This window comes from Protobothrops mucrosquamatus, unplaced genomic scaffold, assembly GCF_001527695.2.
Source record: "Protobothrops mucrosquamatus isolate PMUCROS unplaced genomic scaffold, P.Mucros_1.0 scaffold1701, whole genome shotgun sequence".
NCBI lineage: Eukaryota > Metazoa > Chordata > Lepidosauria > Squamata > Viperidae > Protobothrops > Protobothrops mucrosquamatus.
In genome coordinates, this window is record NW_015387853.1 from 83,941 (window position 1) to 103,807 (window position 19,867).

Genomic DNA, 19,867 nt, shown 5'->3' on the forward strand with positions numbered 1-19,867 from the left:
AAGGGAACTTCTATCCCACCCTCTAAGAATAGCGGCGACTGACTATCCAGGGGAGTTAAAACACTGAAAGAATAACCTTAATCTAACTGCATTTATATGCTTCCAAAATCTGGGGACCAAAAGATTTCTTATCTTTACTGAAGACTTTGGTTTTTATTTAAAAAGAAAATTGGAAAAAGGATTATAAAAATTTTGGACTTAAAAAATCTTAAACGACATTGGTGACATCTTGTGGCCAGGTTTGATATTACAACTTGTTATTGTCTAAAGGAGACTTGGCTGGAAGCCCAGACTACAGATAAGACTTTTTCAACCTTGACAAATAGCAGCTGTGAGAAGCTCAGCTGTGTACTATACCCAGTTATAAAATTATTTTCATTCTCTGACTTTAAAGCTCTTAATTTAACACACTACTAAGAGAATATGGATGAAGACCAGGAACAGATTCTCCTTATGTTAAAAGCAATACATGAAACTATTCTTTCAGCTTGTGATGAAATAAAATGCTACAGAAAAGAACAAGATGTCAGCCTAGATACACTAACCCAAATTTTGACTATAATTAAAGAATCAACTACACAGAAGATAACAGAAGAAGTAGAATAATTAAATATTATGATAGAGGATTCACCTGACCAACAAACACAGTCAATGGAAAATCCAGAAAAGGGACTGACAACACTGAAAATGGAAAAGACTTTCTATATAAACCAGAAGAAATTTGAGGAGCAAGAAGAACAGATCGAAGGGAAGACAAACGTATCAGGACAACTATGGGGATCTGGAATAATAGAGAGACAATTCACTAGCCCTTCCCAAAAAAATTGCGATTGGATGGTCTCTTTTATTTCAAATAATATATATAACAACAGAGGGAGATCTATTTGATGACTTAAAAGCACTGACATGGAAGGCGAGCTGGCAAAGGAAGAAAGCCAGAATAAGGCTGAAGAAAATTGGGGTTTTGATTTATTAGAGAGGATTTTATATTACTAATTAAAATAGAATATACTCAAATTGACAAGATATGTATTTTGAATACTAGATTTTGTTATGAATTGAGATAAAGAAAATTTTGGTCACTTAAAACTTGGAAGTATAAATATTAAAAGTTAAATTTGAATATTGGTAGGAAATTAAAAATTGAGGAAAACAAATAAATAGGATATTGATTGTCTATAAAGATTGAATGTAAAAGTAATTAAGATATGTATAAGCTAAAAATTTATTGATAAATGTAATAAACATGTTTTTACTTAGTTGATATAATAAGAACTGTATTAGCTTAAATATGAGACAGTAGATATTAAGGGGAAAAGAGAGGAAATATTTGATGTTGAAATAGGGGAAATTTTGGTCATTAAATTTAAGACATTTGGAAATTAGTTGAAAATAAGGATGTTATACTGTATTATTAACTAGATGATGTAAGATGGTGGGAAATAGAATATACTCAAATAGATGTGTATCTTGAATATTAGACTTTGTTATGAATTGTGATAAAGGAAACTTTGGTTACCTAAAACTTGGAAATTATAAATATCAAATGTTAAATTCAAATATTGATGGGAAACTAAAAATTGGGAAAAACTAACAACAGGACATTGATTGTATATAAAGATTGAATGTTAAAGCAACTAGGATATGTATAAGCTAAAAAATTATTGATAAATATAACAATGCTATTTTTACTTAATTGATTTAATAAGAACTGTATTAGTTCAAATATGAGACAGTAGATATTAAAGGAAAAAGAGAGGAAATATTTGATGTGGTAGCTTGAGATTTGTACTAAAGGTTTTTTGTATATTATTGAATTATCGATTAACCCAGCCACCACGTTGCTTTTTAAATACTTAAATGTAAAATTAGAAAATCAATAAAATATTACAAAAAATATATATATTTAAGATTACATGTACCAGAAAACCGACTTAATACCTTCCTCCAGTTGAGGCAGGAGCCATTCATGAGTATTATTTGAGCATGAGTCTTGAGCTCCTTTTAAGCTACTCATTTAATTAGTTTGCTAAGCATGATGTTCTTGTAGAGGGCAGAAGCAGCCACGACTAAGGCAGTTGGGAAAAAGGGTTTGAGCCCAAGTCAAAAATGTAACATCTCAGACAAGCCCTCCTTAGATCACACAAGATAAACAAAAGGAAGAGGAAGCATGTTCAGACCTGCAGTTTTGTTACTAAAGCTTTACAATAAAGGTAATACTGGTAATACATTTGGTTTCCTAGCTGGTCTACCTTGAAGGGCTGCTTCTTCTATAGCATTTTGTCCAAGAAATATACTACCCGTTCCCAAGACTGTTTATTCAGAAGCAACCCCTATTATGTTCATAATGCTTGCCCCAAAGCTATTATAGAAGTCTGCAGCTTTGTTGTCTTGCGTTTCAGTCCTTTATCATTGTTACTGTTATCACTATTATACACATAAGTTTTAGAAAAGGGTTCAGAGATGACCAGAAATATGGTTATTTTTCTTGGTCTTTTGACACAGAATCGTATTTATATTAAGACAATAAAGATAGTCCTTGACATATGACCACAACTGAGCACAAATTTTCTGTTGTTAGGTGAAACATTTGTTATGTGAGTTTTGGCCCATTTTACTTTTTTTGCCACAGCTGTTAAGTGAATCACTGCAGTAATCTGGTTGTTAAGTGAATCTGGCTTTCCCATTGACTTTGTTTGTCAGAAGGGGCGTTGTCTTACCTGAACGCCTTTTCTCAGCACGGAGATGGAGAATCCACCATTGGGTAGTAGACTGTATTCCTGCCCAATCAGATCAAGTCAGCCAAAGTTGCCACACCCGTCCTGGACCACTGATCTCCAGTCTTTGACGCGAGCGTAGCCATTGACTGACAGCAAGACGTTGTGGCTCACCAATCTAACTGCCCCTATGCACAAAAAATCTACAAGGGCGGGAGGTGGATTCTCCATCTCCGTGCTGAGAAAAGGCGTTCAGGTAAGACAACGCCCCTTCTCCAGCACTTGGAGATGGAGAATCCACCATTGGGACATACCAAAGCCTACTGTCCCTTGGGGTGGGTAGTAGACTGGTCCCGAGTGGCACTTTGGTGTAAAACTTGTTGGAGAACTCTCCTTCCGAATGAAGCCTCAGCAGAGGCAAACTTATCAATCTTATAGTGCCTAATGAAAGGAGAGGGCGAAGCCCAAGTGGCTGCCTTGCAAACCTCCTCGATGGAAGCCTGAGTGGCCCATGCCGCAGAAGTAGCCGCGCTCCGTGTGGAATGGGCGGTTACACCCCGCGGAACCGGCAACGACTCAGCTTGGTAAGCTCCGGCGATGCATGCCCTTATCCATCTCCCGACTGTGGAAGAGGAAACTTTCCGACCCTTGGTGGAGGCGTGGAAAGATACAAAGAGAGCTTCAGATTTCCGGAACTCCGCTGTCCGTGAAATATAGTACTTAAGGGCTCTGCGGACATCCAAACAATGCCATTGTCGCTCCAACGCATGCGACGGGTTGGGGCAGAAGTCAGGCAGCACTATCTCCTGTGACCTATGGAACAGGGAATTGACCTTCGGAACGAAGGTAGGGTCTAAGCGAAGGATTACCCTATCCTGCTGGAAGATACACAAGTCGTCCCGAACTGAAAGTGCCGCCAATTCAGATATACGACGAGCAGACGTGATAGCCACCAGGAAAGCCACCTTGTGGGACAAGGAACAAATGTCACACGTCCTGAGGGGTTCAAAGGGAGACTTAGTGATAGCCCGAAGCACCCTCGACAATTCCCACGAGGGGTACCTGTGTACCACAGGGGGTTTGTTGTTTGTGGCCCCAAGAAACGACCTTACCAAGGGGTGATGACCCAGTGACTCAGCTGAGTCGCATGAGAGGATCGTGGACAGAGCGGCAACTTGTCTGCGTAGAGTGTTAGGGGCTAATCCCTTGTCCAAACCCTCCAGTAAATAGTCCAAGATAATTGGGACAGTAAGTGCCGAAAGCGACAATTGCCGCCCGTAACACCAGGATTGGAAATTTCTCCACGTGGCCTCATAGATGCGGTTCGTGGACTGACGGCGAGATGCCTGAAGCATTGTGATGACCCCTTGTGAGCAACGTTCCCCAGCTAGGATCGAGCGCTCAAGCGCCAGACGGCTAACTGGAGCCATTGGGGTTCGGGATGCAGAATGGGTCCTTGGTCGAGAGAAATCTGATCCGACCTAATCCGCCAAGGTTCCCTGATTGAGAGATTCACCAGATCGGCAAACCAAGGTCTCCTTGGCCAATAAAGGGCCACCAGGAGGACCTCCGCTCGCTCCTGAAGAATCTTGCGGATTACCGCTGGTAGAATTGGCAGAGGGGGAAACGCGTAAAGCAAGCCCTGCGGCCAAGAACTCCGAAGGGCATCCGTCTGTTCCGCCCCCACCGTCGGAAACCGGGAGAAAAAACGCTGGAGATGGGCATTGCACGGGGACGCGAAGAGGTCCACTAGAGGGAGACCGAAACGGTGGCAAATTTCTTTGAAGATCCTCGGGTGGAGCCTCCACTCCGAGTGATCTATCTATCGTCGACCTGCTCAGAAGGTCGGCCTGTGTGTTCGCGACCCCCGAAATATGGTCGGCCTTGATGGATGCCAGATTGTGTTCCGCCCAGAGACCCAGGGAAAGAGCTTCGGACAGCAGGCTCTGAGACCGGGTTCCCCCTTGGCGATTTATATGTGCCTTGGCTGCCACATTGTCCGTGAGGACCAGCACGTGTCGACGAGTCACTAGATGGCGAAAATGTCGAAGAGCTAGATGGATGGCCCTCAACTCTAGCCAATTTATATTGTGCCGCAGATCTGATGCGGACCAACGGCCCTGTGTCCAGTGTGACTGAATATGTGCCCCCCAGCCGAACAGGCTGGCGTCAGTCGTGAGAACAATCCTGTCCGGTTCCTTGAAACTCAACCCTCTGAGAATGGCTGGTGACAGCCACCAGCTGAGGGAACGTAGCACGTGGTGAGGGAGAACTACCCTGTTGAGGGAAGCAATGAGGTTCCGCCTCTGAAAAGGAAGCATGAACCGTTGTAGTTCCCTGGAGTGGAGCCTTGACCAGGGTACTATCGCTATGGCCGAAATCATCTTCCCTAACAACTGGGAGAGACTGACCAGCATTGCTGATCGACTTCTGCGAAGTTGAAGGACCGTTTCCCGTATGCTGTCCCTGCGGTCTTGAGAGAGGTACACCCGGCATTCCAAGGTGTCTATGACGGCCCCCAGGTGCAAGAGCCTCGTTGTAGGAGTTAAGTGGCTCTTGTGAAAATTCACCAAAAAGCCGTGGTCCTGGAGCAACTTTATCACCAGTTCGAGGTCCGTCACTGCTGTCCGGGCGGATGAGGACTGAATCAAAATGTCGTCCAGATAACAGTGGACCCTGACTGGTATCAATCGTAAATGTGCTGCCAGGACCGCCAAGACTTTGGTGAATACTCTGGGGGCCGACGAGAGGCCAAAGGGGAGCGCCCTGTACTGGAAGTGACTCCCCTTGTACGCGAACCGTAGAAACCGTCGATGGATCAGAGAGATAGGGATATGAAGGTACGCCTCCGTGAGGTCGATAGACGTCAGGAGGTCCCCTTTTCTGACGCTTCCCAAGATGGATCGGAGCGTTTGCATCTTGAATTTGTGATAAGCTATGTGGAAATTCAAGCTCTTTAGATCTAGAATAGCCCTCCATCCCCCTGATGCTTTTGGAACGACAAAGAGGATGGAGTAAAATCCTTGACCTCTCTGATCCAGTGGTACGGGTTCTATGGCCCTTATGCGCAGCAGGTGATGGATAGCCTCGTCCATCAACCTTTGTTTTGTGCGGTTTCGGGGGTACGGACAGGACAGGAACCGATTTGGAGGGTAGGAGATGAACTCCAAATGTAGACCGTGTCGGATAGTGTTGATTACCCACGTATCCGTGGTGGTAGCCTCCCAATGGTGGGCAGAGAGAGTCTGCCCCCTATGGGAGGTGCCGCCGAAGAATCACCTGGAACGGCGGAAAGGCCTATTGTTCCCTCGAAAGGGCCGTTTCCCCTGAGGTTGTTGTCTGGGTCCGGGATTTTGCCTGTCAGGCTGTCTATCCTGCCTGTCTTGTCTGGGTGGGAAAGAACGAAAAGGCTGGGAATAAGTGTATCTTGGTCCCCCACGAAAGGACTGTTTCCGTTGAAAAAAACTAGCCCTCTTGTTTTGTCTTTTGAGCAGGTCTTTAAGGACCTTGCGTTTGTCCTTGTTCTCCGTTAAGTAAGGATTCAGAGAATCCCCAAATAACTTAGAACCCTGATAGGGAGCCGCTGCCAATTTCCATTTGGACTTAGCATCCGCTTGCCAATTCTTCAGCCAGAGCATACGTCTTCCAGTGATGCTGGACGCCATAGCCCTGGAAGAAAACCTAGCAGCCTGCAAAGATGCGTCCGACGCATATTCAGTGGCTGCCACCATCTTACTGAGATCCAAGTGCGTGCGGACATCCTCCGCTGGAACCCGGGCTTGAAGTTCCCGGAGCCAGGTGAGTGCGGCCCTGCTGAAAAAAGAGGCCGAAGTTGCGGTCCTGATCGCCCAGGCAGCCGCCTGGTGCGTTCTTTTGTAGGTGGACTCGCACTTGCGATCCTCAGCCTTAAGGGCCTCTGAAAACTCACCGGAAATGGCCGTGGCCGACACCAGGGGTCCCAACGGTTCGTCCACATCCGGAATTTCCAAGGCCTCCTCCAGCTCCTTGGCCACATTATACAGTTTTTTATCCGTATTACCTGGTAAGGGAAGCGAAGCCGGAGAGGACCACTGCTTCTTGATTGCAGTCAGAAATAGGGAAGGACAGGGAATACGGTGTTGTGTAGCAACAGGTTCTACGTAAACTGGAGCCGCCTCCGGATCTGGTGGAGCGGGAGCCTCTGTTGATGAGGATCCCTGTCCCAGATGAGCCATGGATGTGGCCTTATGCAGTATGGTGACAAAGAAAGAAGGGTTAAATAGGCCAGTGAATGAAGGAACCTCTGGAGGAACATCTTCCTCCTCTGACATTTGAATTTCCTGACCAGGGGGAGGTTGGTTGAGGTATGAATCCTCAGAGACAACAGACCCAGAAGGAGAAGATGGGACATAATGAGTCCCCACCTCCGGTTGGGGAATAGGAGTCGGAAAAGATGGTATTGGCCTAGCGACCCGGGCTCTGGTGTCAAGAGCGCGGTCAACCGCCCGTTCGATCAATAATGCCAGGCGGTCCTCCGTAAGGAAAGGAATTGGCTCAGCAGGGCGGAGCCCTGCCGCAGTAGGTGTAAATGTGGCCTCCGGGATCCCCTGCGCTACCCTAGACGTGGAGGCTTGGGGAGCTGGGGAAACATCTTCCATCCTGCTCTGTGCGGGAGAAGGGAAACAATCTCCACCCGACCAGACGCCCCTGAGAGAAGTTGACACCCCAAGGAGTAATTCCAAGGCCAACCCCGCTGACTCAGGTGTCTCCAGCCTAGCTCTCTTCTGTGCTTTGGAGAACTCTTTTTCCAAGGCTTGGTGTCTCCTGGTAGCTTGTTTATCAGTATTTTTAGAAGGTTTAGTGGTAGAACGGCCCTTATGGGTCGCTTTACCAGTGCCTTCCGGACCGGGAGGACCCGATGAGGATGGCAGAGCACTCATTGAGGAAAGGGCAGTTTCCTCCATTCTCCGATAACCCTGAAACACAATAGGGGGTTCCTGTTATCTGGAAAATGTCAGACTCTGGGTAAGGACAGACGGACTACAGGGACGCCTGGAACCCAGGTATAATTCCCGGTTGGATAAGGACAGGTACACTGCTGGGGCACCTGGAATCCAAGGGAGATATTGCGTACGAATAAGGATAGACACACTATAAGGGGAGCCTGGAATTCGTACTTAAACACTGTGGATAAGGACAGACACTCTATTGGGGGTGTCTGGAATCCCAGTATAGTGCCAATTAGTCAAGCCAAATTAGAGAACCAGGAGACCCCAAATCTGAGAACAATGAGCAAATTGTAGCTTAAAGATTCTTAGAAAAAGAATAGAGGAAGGTTCCTAACTCTGTATGTAGAAATTAAGAGCACAAAATGGCGGCCGGTCTAAAATGGCGGCCTACCTTGCTACAGATAGTTGGTAACCCAGTATTAGCGCAATTGGGAGAAAGGGAAAAACTGTCTGACAATGAGGATGTTTGATATTTGTTCTATCCAGGTTAATTCGTTTTACCAAACACTTAATTTGATTGCAGCCGAGCAGACTGCGGTCACAAAATGGCCACCACGGCCGAGTCAAGGACCACGAGGCTCAAAATGGCGCTTCCCCGACACAGGCAGGGCTGGGGAAATTGTCCCCCCCCCCGCGCTCCCTGGAGCCTCCGCACACAAGCGATCGAGAAAAGAAGAAAACGGAGCAAAATAAAGCTTTTTTCCCTTTCCTCCGATTAGCTGGCCAAATCGCCGATCGAAGCTGAGGCTGAACACGCGCGCGCACCTCCGATCGATCGACTGAGAAGGAAAAGAAGGCCAAGAACAACCGGGCCACGGGCTGCAGCCGCAGTTCCGTGAAGGAAAAAACAGTTTTAAAGTTAGTCCTAAGGGCCTCCCCCCCCTTTTCCCCGGATTGATTCACACGGCCGAGTTCACGGAGCCGCAGCCGCAAGCTCCGTGAGGCCCGTGAATCAGGAGACCAACAGCCGTTGGCCTCCTACCGGGACAAAACAGACGAACCGAGCAACGAAGGCTTTCTCCCCTCGGGCTTTTCTCCACCCATTCAAGCAGCCTACGGAGCCGCAGCCGCAAGCTCCGTTAGGCTTGTGGTAATTGGAGACCAACAGCCGTTGGCCTCCTGTCGGGAAATAAAGCCCCGTCCGGTTCGCAGCAAGGCCCAATCCCAAAGCAAAGGCAAAGTTGAGACTAACGGCCGTTAGTCTCTTTTAAAAATACCTACAGGGATTTGAGAGGGGAGACGAGGAAGATCCAAATTGAGTGCAAGCACTGATTAAAAAATTTTAAGACTGGGGAAGGGAATGGAAAATCCACCAATGACTGTACCTGCCTAGAGCCAAACTTGCAACGTCTGTCCTGGGCAAGATCAAGTCAAAGACTGGAGATCAGTGGTCCAGGACTGGCATGGCAACTTTGGCTGACTTGATCTGATTGGTCAGGAATACAGTCTACTACCCAATGGTGGATTCTCCATCTCCAAGTGCTGGAGAAGGTCACAAAAGGTGATCACATGAAACCCAGGACATAGCAACGGTCATAAGTATGAACCAGCATGCCAAGCATCTGAAATTTGGTCACATGATCATGGGGATGCTGCAAAGGTTGTAACTGTAAAAAACGGTCATAAGTCACCTTTTTCATGGCTGTTGCAACTTTGAATGGTCACTAAATGAACTGTTGTAATTCCAGGACAATCTGTAGATCAGTCAATGATTTCAATTACTGAAGCCTAGAAATGGGAGTTCAACTTCCAGAAAACATCTGATTGAAAAACTATCCTAGATTAAACATTTCTGGTTCCTTGGGAAAATGGAAGAAGGTAAACAGAATATAGATGGTCTAATTTCATCTGATATTTATATTTGTGCCCTGTATTATTTGGTAGGAAGATAATAAAAACTTACTCTTTTATGACTTGCTTTGACTCTTCTCTCTTCTTTCTTTCAACTTTATTCAGTCTCTTCAATTCTACAACTTCCACCTTCAGTAGTGATTCCTGATCCATGAATTTTCTGATTTTAGCTTCTGAAATGCTAAGCTTCTCCTCAATGTCCTGAACAGATTGTTTCATCACTAAAATGGCCGAATCTTTATCTTTCACAATTTGCTCTAAAGAAACTATTCTGACATCTTTTGCCCTACACTCTTCCAAGAAGTCCTCATTTGTTTTTAGCCTCTCAGAATGGACAAGTGCTCTATTCTCCTCTTCCTTATATTTTTCCACATAAGAAGCATTTTTCTGTTGCAGGTCCCCTAGCTGATTAAGGAGGGATGTCTTCTCCTGCGCAAATGCATCTCTCTGACTGATAGTTTCGCTCAGTTTCAACTTCAGCTGAGAATTCTCCTCATCGGCCTCCAAGGTTTTCCTCTGTAATTGCTCAGCCTGTTGCATGAGGTCTGCAATAAAACTGCTTTTTTGAGATGAGGCATTAATGATCTGCTGGCTTATTTTCCAGATACCTTCAACGCTACAATGGAATGAGCTCTTTTGATCTGCACTAACACGAGTTGGCAAAGGCTCATCTCTTGACATATTTTCTTGATTTGCCAAGTCAACATCTATCACAGGGCAATGTGACCCTAACCTGTTCAATAAACCCAATTCTACTTCAAGTGTCTTTACCTGTGATTTTTCTTCTACGGTAATTTGGCTAGCAGCACCTATCTCTTGAAGCAGAGTCTGAATTTTCTCCTCTTGACTCTTATGTCCCTCTTTCAGCATAGCTATTTCAAGTGTTGCCTGCTCATAAATTGTCAGCTGTTGCTGGAGCTCCCTATTCAAGCCAGAAGCTTTTTCCTTTTCTAAAGAAAGAGCTTGAGACAACCTAGCTATTTCACTGGAAATTCCCACCTTCTCATTTTCCTCTCTTACTAACTTTTCTCTAAGTAAGGCCACCTGAACTTCTAGCATTTTATTTTTTTCCTCCAAGGTCACCATGTCTCCCTTTTCCTTCGAAGGATGGGGTCTTGTTTCATCAGCTTTCTCTGAGTCTATGGCATCTTTAGAACTGCTGTGAATGAATCCTACAAAAATTAAAAAGATTAATTTTATTCAACCGCCAGTTGCCGACATGTTTGTAACAACATTTTAGAACATTTACCACATGAATATAGGATCTGAAAAAGGTATTTAGAGACCATTTTTAGTTCCTTATTTTCTTCAGATCAATTTGGGAAAACCAGAAAACTGACTGCCTTACAAGTCACCAGTCAATTCTAGTTTATTAACTATCCCTGGGCAACTGTTTAAGAAATTGACACTGTAGTGGAGAGTACCTTATCTGCAGTGATAGCACTGCTTGAGGCAGAAGTCTAAATAAATATACAGTTTAGATATCATAAAGCTTCTTGAAGTCTTTCTTTCCTTATTTTTTGCTCTGCAGCCGAACATAATAAAGATATAAAACATTATATAGTTATTTGATTTATAAATGCATTGTTATCTTACAGTAATATACTTTCAAACATATTGTTTTTTATGTATAACTTTTTTTGAGGCTGAGGCATCTCCATCATTGTCAAAGCAAGAACATCCAATGTTAGCAGCGTTGACATCCGCCCCTGTAGCGTAAACAAAAGTATACGTTAGGGGCTGTCTCTCGGTTTACTAGGGTGTTTCTTATAGAATCTTTTGATGAGTCTGTTGGCTTTCACATCGCTAGATTTCACCCAAGTGGCTTCACATAGCAAGTATCCCTTCCATTGTACTAGGTACTGCAATTTCCCTTTAAAAATTCTAGAATCAAGAATATGCTTTACTTCATAGTGAGTTTGACCTGCCATTACGAGGAGTCCAGGTGCCTTCTTAGGGGGAGGTCTTAAAGTGGATTCTCGCAAAGGTTTCAACAAGCTGCAGTGGAAGACAGGGTGAATTCTCCCTAAAAGCCTAGGGAGTTTTAATTCTACTGTGACTGGGTTGATGATTCTTACGATGGGGAAAGGCCCCAAAAATGTTGGTCCTAATTTCTTACTGGGTAATTTAAGGCGTAAATATTTGGTTGACAGATAGACCTTTTCTCCAACTCGGAACGTTATTTGAGGGGCTCTCTTTCTGTCTGCCTGCTTTTTATAAATCTCGGAAGTCTTTTTTAAAGCAGCTTTCGTGGCTTTCCAGACCTCTTCCCACTCTCTCACCCATTGATCAAGTGTCTGAGAAGCTGAGGGTGCTTGAGGGTATTCAGGTATTGGGCTGAACTCTTTTCCTGTAGCTACTCTGAAAGGCGTGAAGCCAGTGCTGCTGTGAACAGGGTTGTTGTAAGCCACCTCTGCAAAAGGGAGAAGGTCGGTCCAGTTGGCTTGTTGGTAGGAAATAAAACATCTGAGATATTGCTCCACCATTTTGTTAGCAGCTTCCGCGGCCCCATTAGTAGATGGGTGAAAAGCAGATGATAGACCTTGAGATGATCCAATTAGTTTAAGAAAGCTCCGCCAAAACCTAGCTGTGAACTGCACCCCCCTGTCCAAAATTATTTGTTTAGGGGCTCCATGCAGCCGGTAGATGTGTTTCAAGAACTGTTTAGTCAGTCGTTGGGCAGACGGGAGTCCTTTGCAGGTGATGAAGTGAGCCTGCTTTGAAAATAGGTCTATCACAGTCCAGATGGCTGTATTTCCTCTACTTTCAGGGAGTCTACTATAAAGTCCATAGCGATTTCTTCCCATGGTTGAGAAGGGTCTGCCACCAGCTGCAATAACCCAGGGGGTTTCCCTGGAATTCTTTTCATGGTGTCACATACAGTACAACTCCTGACATAATTTTCCACATCCCGTTTTAACCCCGGCCACAAGAACTGCCGGCGGATGAGATGTAGAGTTTTTAAATATCCAAAGTGTCCAGCCTGTTTTACGTCATGGCTGTGTTTGAGAGCGTTAAGACAGATGGCTTCTGGCAAGTACAATTTCCCCCCCTTCCAAGCCAAACCATCCCTGCATGTTAGGGAGGTTTGATTGTCCATGAACCATTGATCAGTGAGGAGCTCTTGTTTTATTTTCTTTGCCCCAGGGTCATCAGGATTAGGGGCCCTGCGAGGCATGAGATGAGCAGCCGTTTGTGGATTGGAGATAATTACCTCATTGATCTCTTCGTGCTGGCTTTTCTACTCAGGCAGTCTAGATAGAGCATCAGCTAGGAAGTTTTTCTCTCCCGGAATGTATTTTAGAGTGAAGTTAAAACAATTAAAGTATTGTGCCCAGCGCACCTGTTTCGGGGACAATTTGTGGGGAGTTTTCAGTGCTTCTAGATTTTTGTGATCTGTCCATACTTCGAAAGGCACCTTGCTCCCTTCCAGATAGTGTCTCCAGTTTAATAAAGCCCATCTGATTGCAAAGGCCTCCTTTTCCCAGACTGCCCACCTCCTTTCACTCTCAGTAAATTTTTTCAAACTGTAGGAGCAGGGTTGCAAGGCCCCACTTTGGTTCTTTTGCAGTAATACAGCTCCTACAGCTACGTCGCTGGCGTCGGCTTGAATTACAAACGGCTCCCTTGGGAAGGGGTGCTTTAGGACCGGTTCAACAGCAAATAGTCTTTTTAGATTTTCAAAAGTGGTTTGACAGCCCATAGTCCATGCTAGTGGTTGGCCCGGTCGCAGTTTCCCTCCTCCTTTGCCTGTTTTGAATAGTTCTGTAAGGGGTAGGGCAATCTCAGCAAAAGAGGGGATGAATTGACAGTAGAAGTTGGCAAAGCCTAGGAAGCTCTGGAGCTGTTTGCGAGTCTTTGGGGCTGCCATTCAATTACAGCTTTCCCTTTGGCTGGGTCCATTTCAATGCCCTCATTGAAAATTCTATAGCCAAGATAATCTAATCGGGTCTGGTGAAATTCACATTTTGACAGTTTGACATAAAGCTTGGCATTCAATAGTTTCTTTAACACTTTTCTCACCAACTTTATATGATCAGTCATATTCATGCTGTATATCAAGATGTCATCAAGATACACCAGAACCTCTTTGTATAAGTGAGCATGCAGGACTTCATTAATCAACTGCATGAATATGGCTGGGGCCCCTTGTAGTCCAAATGGTATGTCTTTGAACAAATAGCTCCCCATGGGGCAGTTGAAGGCAGTTTTCTACTCGTCTCCCTCCTTTATTCTCACCCGGTAATATGACTCTCTCAGGTCTAATTTAGTGAAGGCGCTCCCCTTAGCCAGGTGGGTTAGTAAGTCCTTCAAGAGGGGGAGGGGGTATTTATTTTCCACACTCACAACATTGAGACCCTTATATTCTATGCAGAGATGAAGAGACCCATCTTTTTTTTCTTTAAACAACACAGGGGCTCCCACAGTAGACTTGACCCGTTCAATGAACTCACTCTAGATTTTTGTCCACGTATCGCTGCATCTCTCCATTTCGAGGGGGGACATGGCATATATTCTCGGTCGTGGGAGTTTGGCTCCCGGCAACAGTTCAATGGAACAATCATTGGGTCAGTGGGGAGGCAGGGTGTCGCATTCCTTCTCACTAAATGCCTCCGCTAGGTCCCGATACTCGCTGGGGATGAGTGGCTCGCCTGGTGGCGGTGAGGAAGCCATGTGCGCTCGCTCGTTGGGTGGGCTAAAGTTTCCTGTAACGTCTGTTGAATCAATAGGGGGCTTGAGCCCTATAGGTAGCATCACAGTTCTCATTCCCTCCTCCCACCAGATAAATGGCTTCCATTTGTCCAACCAAGCTAATCCTAGAATCACAGCCTCAGTCATTTTTGGAGCCACCAGGAAACAAATGAACTCCCAGTGCTCTCCTATTTCTAAGCGTAGGGGCTCAGTTAATTGAGTGACTAAAAGTCCCTCCCATCAGGGAGCCATCGGCTTGCTCAAACCTCACAGGTTTAGAGAGCAGCTTTGCTCGTATGCCCATTTTCATGGCAAATGGCAAGCTAATGATGCACCGGGAGCATCCGGAATCGACTAGCACTTTTAAGTTTGCCTGTGCTCCCGACTTAGGGATTATGAGTTTGGCTGGCAGCGAGAAAGATGGGACGTGTCGACTCATCATCAGGTCGTCCTCTCCTTCGTCGTCGCTGTCGAAAGAGAGTAGAGCAGGGGTGGATCCAGCCTTAGTACTGGCGTCCTCCTGCGTAGGGGATGTGACTTGGGCAACCAGTTCCTGTGATCCAGTTGGATTTCTCTCTCGTTGGCTGTTGGGCAGGTTTCTTTCTCGCTGCTGGTCCTGGTCTACTCTGCTGTTGGGGGTATGGGACCAGGCAATTCGCTGCTCAATGTCCCTGCTGTCCGCATTGGAAGCACTTGATTGGCGGGCCTGCAGGTGGCCTGGGTCCTTCAGCAGTCGCAGCAATTGGACATTTTCGGGGGGATGCCGTTTGGGTTGCTCTGGCTTTGTCTCGGCTTCAGGTGGGGGAGGCTTCTTATAGCAGGCGAGCTGAATGTCTAGTCTTACCACTGCCTGGTACCATTCTTGCAGCTGATCAGGTACTGCTCGATAGATGCATGCCTGAGAGAGGTGATCATCTAACCCTTCCCTGAAGAGATGGACTATGGACTGCTCAGGCCACCTCTCTATTCGACCAGCTAACTTGCGAAACTCTCGTACGTACTCCAGGGCAGGCCTGCCAGCTTGTTTTATTTTATGGATTTGTTCTTCTGCTTTGAGGGCAATGGATGGGTCTTCAAATCTTTCTCTCAGTCCTAGGAGTAAGAGGTGGGGCTCCTCCAATTCGGGGCTTGCTCGTTAGATAAGTTGTCCAGCCATTCGGATGCCTCTCCCTCTAAGCCGGACACAATCACATTGACCATAGTGGCTGGGTCCAGGTAGAGATAGGCCCAGCAGTTCAAATGAGAGCGCACTTGGTTGAGAAAAAAAATCAGTTTCTCTGGGACCCCATCGAAGGTTGCTCTGAAAGGTGGAGCAATCATTGGCTGCTGCATTCCCAGGGGTGGCACATTTGGGGTCTGTTGTCATTCCCCCTGCTGTTGGTCTGCTGGGAGCTGTGGCATCCTCAACTGCTGTATGCCCCCTGCAGCCTCAGAGGGGGTTGTTGTTGGAACTCCATCATCTGCAGGCCCCTCAGTGGTTGCTGTATATTAGTGGATGGTGACCAGCCTCCTTGCTGTGGTAGTCCTCCCACCAGCTGCTGATCTCCTGGCTTCTGCACCACCCCAAGCTGCAAGCTCAGAGGTCACCTGCAGGGGCTGCCAAACTCCCCACTGCTGCAGGGGCCTCAGAATGGGGTTCTCTCAATCTGTGGGGTTGGAGACCCTGGTAGGGGATTCCAGGGGCTGGAAGGCTGTCTGATCTGCAAAGGAGGGGCTGGATGCTTCTCTCGGCAGGAGTTGATTTCTGCTTCTCTGTCCTATCCCTTCAAATCTCTCCACTGGCTGGCTACAAGCTGCAGACAGGCATTCCTCAGTGGCAGACGTCCTGATAGTTCTCCGCCGGTCTGCTTTTGAAGTCTTTGTGGATAGCAAGGCAGTCTCGAGGCATCTGGAGTCTCCGCTGGGCTGGTTCCCATCTGACGACCAGATCAGTTCTCCTAGCTGCTTGGGTTTTGCCTCCAGCTGGGAGTCCTGCAAAAGTTCTTCCTCCTTCTACTTGTTTGCTGTCGCTCCCCCCTCCCCGGGGTAGCAGCTGCTGCCGGCTTGCCGGCTTCAAGCAATTTTTTTTTCTCCATGATGAAATCTCCTCCTGAATCGTTGTCAGCTACCCTCAAGTTTGGGGACAGCGACTGGGTCTCAGGACCCCTAGAAGGTTTTGGCTTAATGTCATGGTTCCAAAAGATGAAACTCTTCAAAGAACCTTGAGGCATTGTTTACCTTAAAGAATCTTTAATCGAGCAGCATAGCTTTGGTACGTACATAGTTGAAGCCAAAATGTGACTTCCCCTCCCTTAGATCAAAGCATAATTCCCTCCTACAACTAACAGTCATAAATCACATTCTCCAATTAGTTCGAAATGCTGGCTTCCTGCCCAATTTCCTCTCCTGCCATTCTTTATCAGCTCTTGTTATGATATTGTATGTTCTAACTAATTCCCATCGCATTCCTTCCCCTCCCCCCATGATCATCTAACTCTAAAAGTAAAACAACAGAAAGAAAAAGGCTGCATCTCCATCATTGTCAAAGCAAGAATATCCAATGTTAGCAACGTTGACACTTTAGCTGCAAAAAATTAGCAACTTGATCTACAGATCAGGCATTAATAGCATCAGTTGCAAAAAGGAGTATAGGGCAGTAGTGGCGAACCTATGGCACGCATGCCAGAGGTGGCACTCAGAGCCTTCTCTGTGGGCACACGTGCCATGCCCCGAAGATGGCGAGGGAACTGGCCCCTGCCGCCCTAGCCCCGTCCACCCAGTCTGCCATGACCACCGCGGCCATGGCCACCCGGCATCCGGTGATAAGTGGGTTTTGGGTTGAAGTTTGGGCACTGGGTCTCTAAAAGGTTTGCCATCACTGGTATAGGGTGCTTTTATATAGCAGTGTAATGTTGACCCACCCAAAAAAATTCTTCCTAGTCAAGGAGAATAATGTGGTTAGGCACTCTACTTAAAGTCTGAAGTAGTCACTGATAATTGAAACCTGAAATTGCTAGTCCAGATGTAGCCAAATGGTATTTAGCACACATCTGAAGAGAGGAATGATGCAGAAAAACTTACATAGGCATACATACATACATACATACATGCATACATACATACACACACAAACCATAGATTGTATTCAATGACAAAATAGAAGGGACAAAGTCTTTTCCCATAACCATTGTGCTTTCAAAAGATCCATATTTCTATGTACCAAATGATACGTCATGCTTACTAACAGGCCAAAAGAAAAAAAACTCATTAAAGGACAATAGCTAATACTATAAAACACATAGATATTGGAATATAAGCATTTGTGGAATGTAATTTTACTGAGGCATGAAAATATATAGTAGTAGAAAGCTACCTCAGCTGCAGGATTCCAACAAACTTCATACTGATCCAGAAGAAGTGTCCCACTGTACAACAGAGTCCCTCAAACCTTTCTGGCTTTGTGGATCGGTGGGGAGTGGGGAGGGAGAGGGATGGTTCCACGTGAGTGGCAGCAAATACTCGAGATCGCAGTTCCATTTGTGTGAACAGCAGGCACACATGCAAATGGAGCGTTCAGGCATGTGCTTACTTGCTGCTCACACAAGTGGGGATGCGCGCATACACCTGGTGCTCACCTGCCACTCCCTACTAGCACTGATGATGTTACCTAGTTTGGTATTGAAACGTATGCAAGAAAACAACCAAGCTCCGACAGCACCAGAGATGCCACAGTACAACACATGATCAGATATTTAGCTATACATACATGACTTCCTTCTTTTATCCCAGACATCTGATATATGGGAAAGAGAAAGGACTAAAAAGAGGGGGAGATTTATTTTTAATTTATCAAAAAGTGCAACAGTAAATTTCATCTTTTTATTGTAAGGACCAATTTAGCATTTTAAACCTCATGGGGGGAACATATTTGAATATTTCTATGTTGAAGGCATGGGACAGAGGTTTTCTCTAGTTGGAAAATTAAGAAAAAAAATAAGGGGAAAAGAAACAAACAGAAAAGCAGATATAATGTTGCATTGAAAATTTATTTTTATTTGTTTGTAGCTTTGAAAACTGGCATAAGTGGAAAAAACAGGACAGAATACTTTGCACATTTGTGAAGAAATGCTTAATTTTAATTTCTATCCATGCAGATCTTACTTTAGGATTTTTGATGTTCTATGTACAAGCTTATCTACATGATAGTCTTGATTTTCAACTGTGACAAATTCAAGATGTGTGAACTTCAATTCCCTAGCCAGTAATAGCTAGAGATTTTAGGACTTAAAATCCATACAACTTATAGTTGCTAAAGTTGAGAAGCACTGATCCAGATAAATGAGGCAGAGATTAATGTATTCATATACTTGGCATGTACTACAGAGTAATAGGTTTTATTCTGGTGACCTTTAAAGATTCTCTAACAATGGTTTTTTGCTGCATGAATCCCAAACCAAAAATATTAACTACCATGTAAATTGCTGACTGTAAAAAAATGGGAAGAATAATTCAGATGGAAAATATGCAGGATTTTGCAGAGCAAGCCAGCATTCTTACTAAAGGAAGCATAACATTTTTAGTAGACTCACAAAGATAGGATCTTAGAATTTCCATTGACTAGTAGATTTAGGAGAATTAAAATTATACGCATACATACAGAGAGACACACACTTGAGCAGACTCAGCAGGTTCACAAAACAGAAGATAGTTCACGACATCTATTTGCTGAGAAACGCACGTACTACATGGAAAAGGAGATGTTCCATTTAAAAATATTTATTTTTGATTTTTATAAAATAAAAGTAATAAGAGTTCATGCAAGTAGCACATCTGATGTGACAGCCGTCTTCTGGTTCTCAACATTAATTCTGTACTTAAAACTTTTCATTTTGATATACAAGTAATTTTTGACCTCAGCAGCCTTTCGGTATATGCAGAAGAGGAAGTGATACCTTGCTTTGAAGGGGGGCCTTCTTCATCCCTTTCTAAATATCGTTTCCTTCTTGAAGCAACACTTTCTTCCTTGGATTCACTGCCGTTTTCCTGTTTCATAGTCACATTGGCGATCTCCTGTATTAAAATAAAAAAGCCAATTCTTAAAGGGCAGAAACATTAAGAATTCACCTGCTTTGCCATTTCTAGTTTGAATGACTCCTACAATAAAAAAATAAATCACATTTTTTTTCATTGCTACTGAAACACACTGGAATGTAGTATTCCAGTCAATATGTCTGTCAAGATCACTTATTTTAGATACTCTGCTAATTTCACTAACTCCTTATGTTGGGTGGCAGGGTGACTCAGCGTTTCAGACCCTGGGCTCGTTGGCGGGAAAGCAGACAGCCCAGGTTTGAGACCTAAGCACCGCATGACGGGGTGAGCTCCCATTCTCACTCCAGATCCTGCCAACCTAGCAGTTCGAAAGCATGCAAATGCAACTAGATAAATAGGTACCACTTTGGTGGGTAGGTAACAGCGCTCCTTGATGTCATGGCTACGGAAATATCTTTGGACTGTGCTGGCTCAACAGCCTTGAAATGGAGATGAGCACTGTCCACTAGAGTCAGCAATGATTAGGAGAGTAAAATCTGCAGGGCCTCCTTTACCTTACTTTACCTTTGGTAGGGTCACCAAAACTAT

General features: G+C 45.0%; 1 protein-coding gene across 1 annotated transcript in view; it reads right to left on the reverse strand.

Moving 5' to 3' along the window:
* Positions 1-19,867, reverse strand: part of KIF20B (kinesin family member 20B) — an 86,210-nt gene that overhangs the window by 41,594 nt on the left and 24,749 nt on the right. Inside the window, exons 19-20 of the mRNA XM_029285439.1 lie at positions 19,180-19,297; positions 9,609-10,728 (exon numbers count right to left, since the gene is read on the reverse strand). Of these exons, the coding sequence (XP_029141272.1) occupies positions 9,609-10,728; positions 19,180-19,297 (1,238 nt within the window). The remainder of the gene's footprint in view (positions 1-9,608; positions 10,729-19,179; positions 19,298-19,867) is intronic.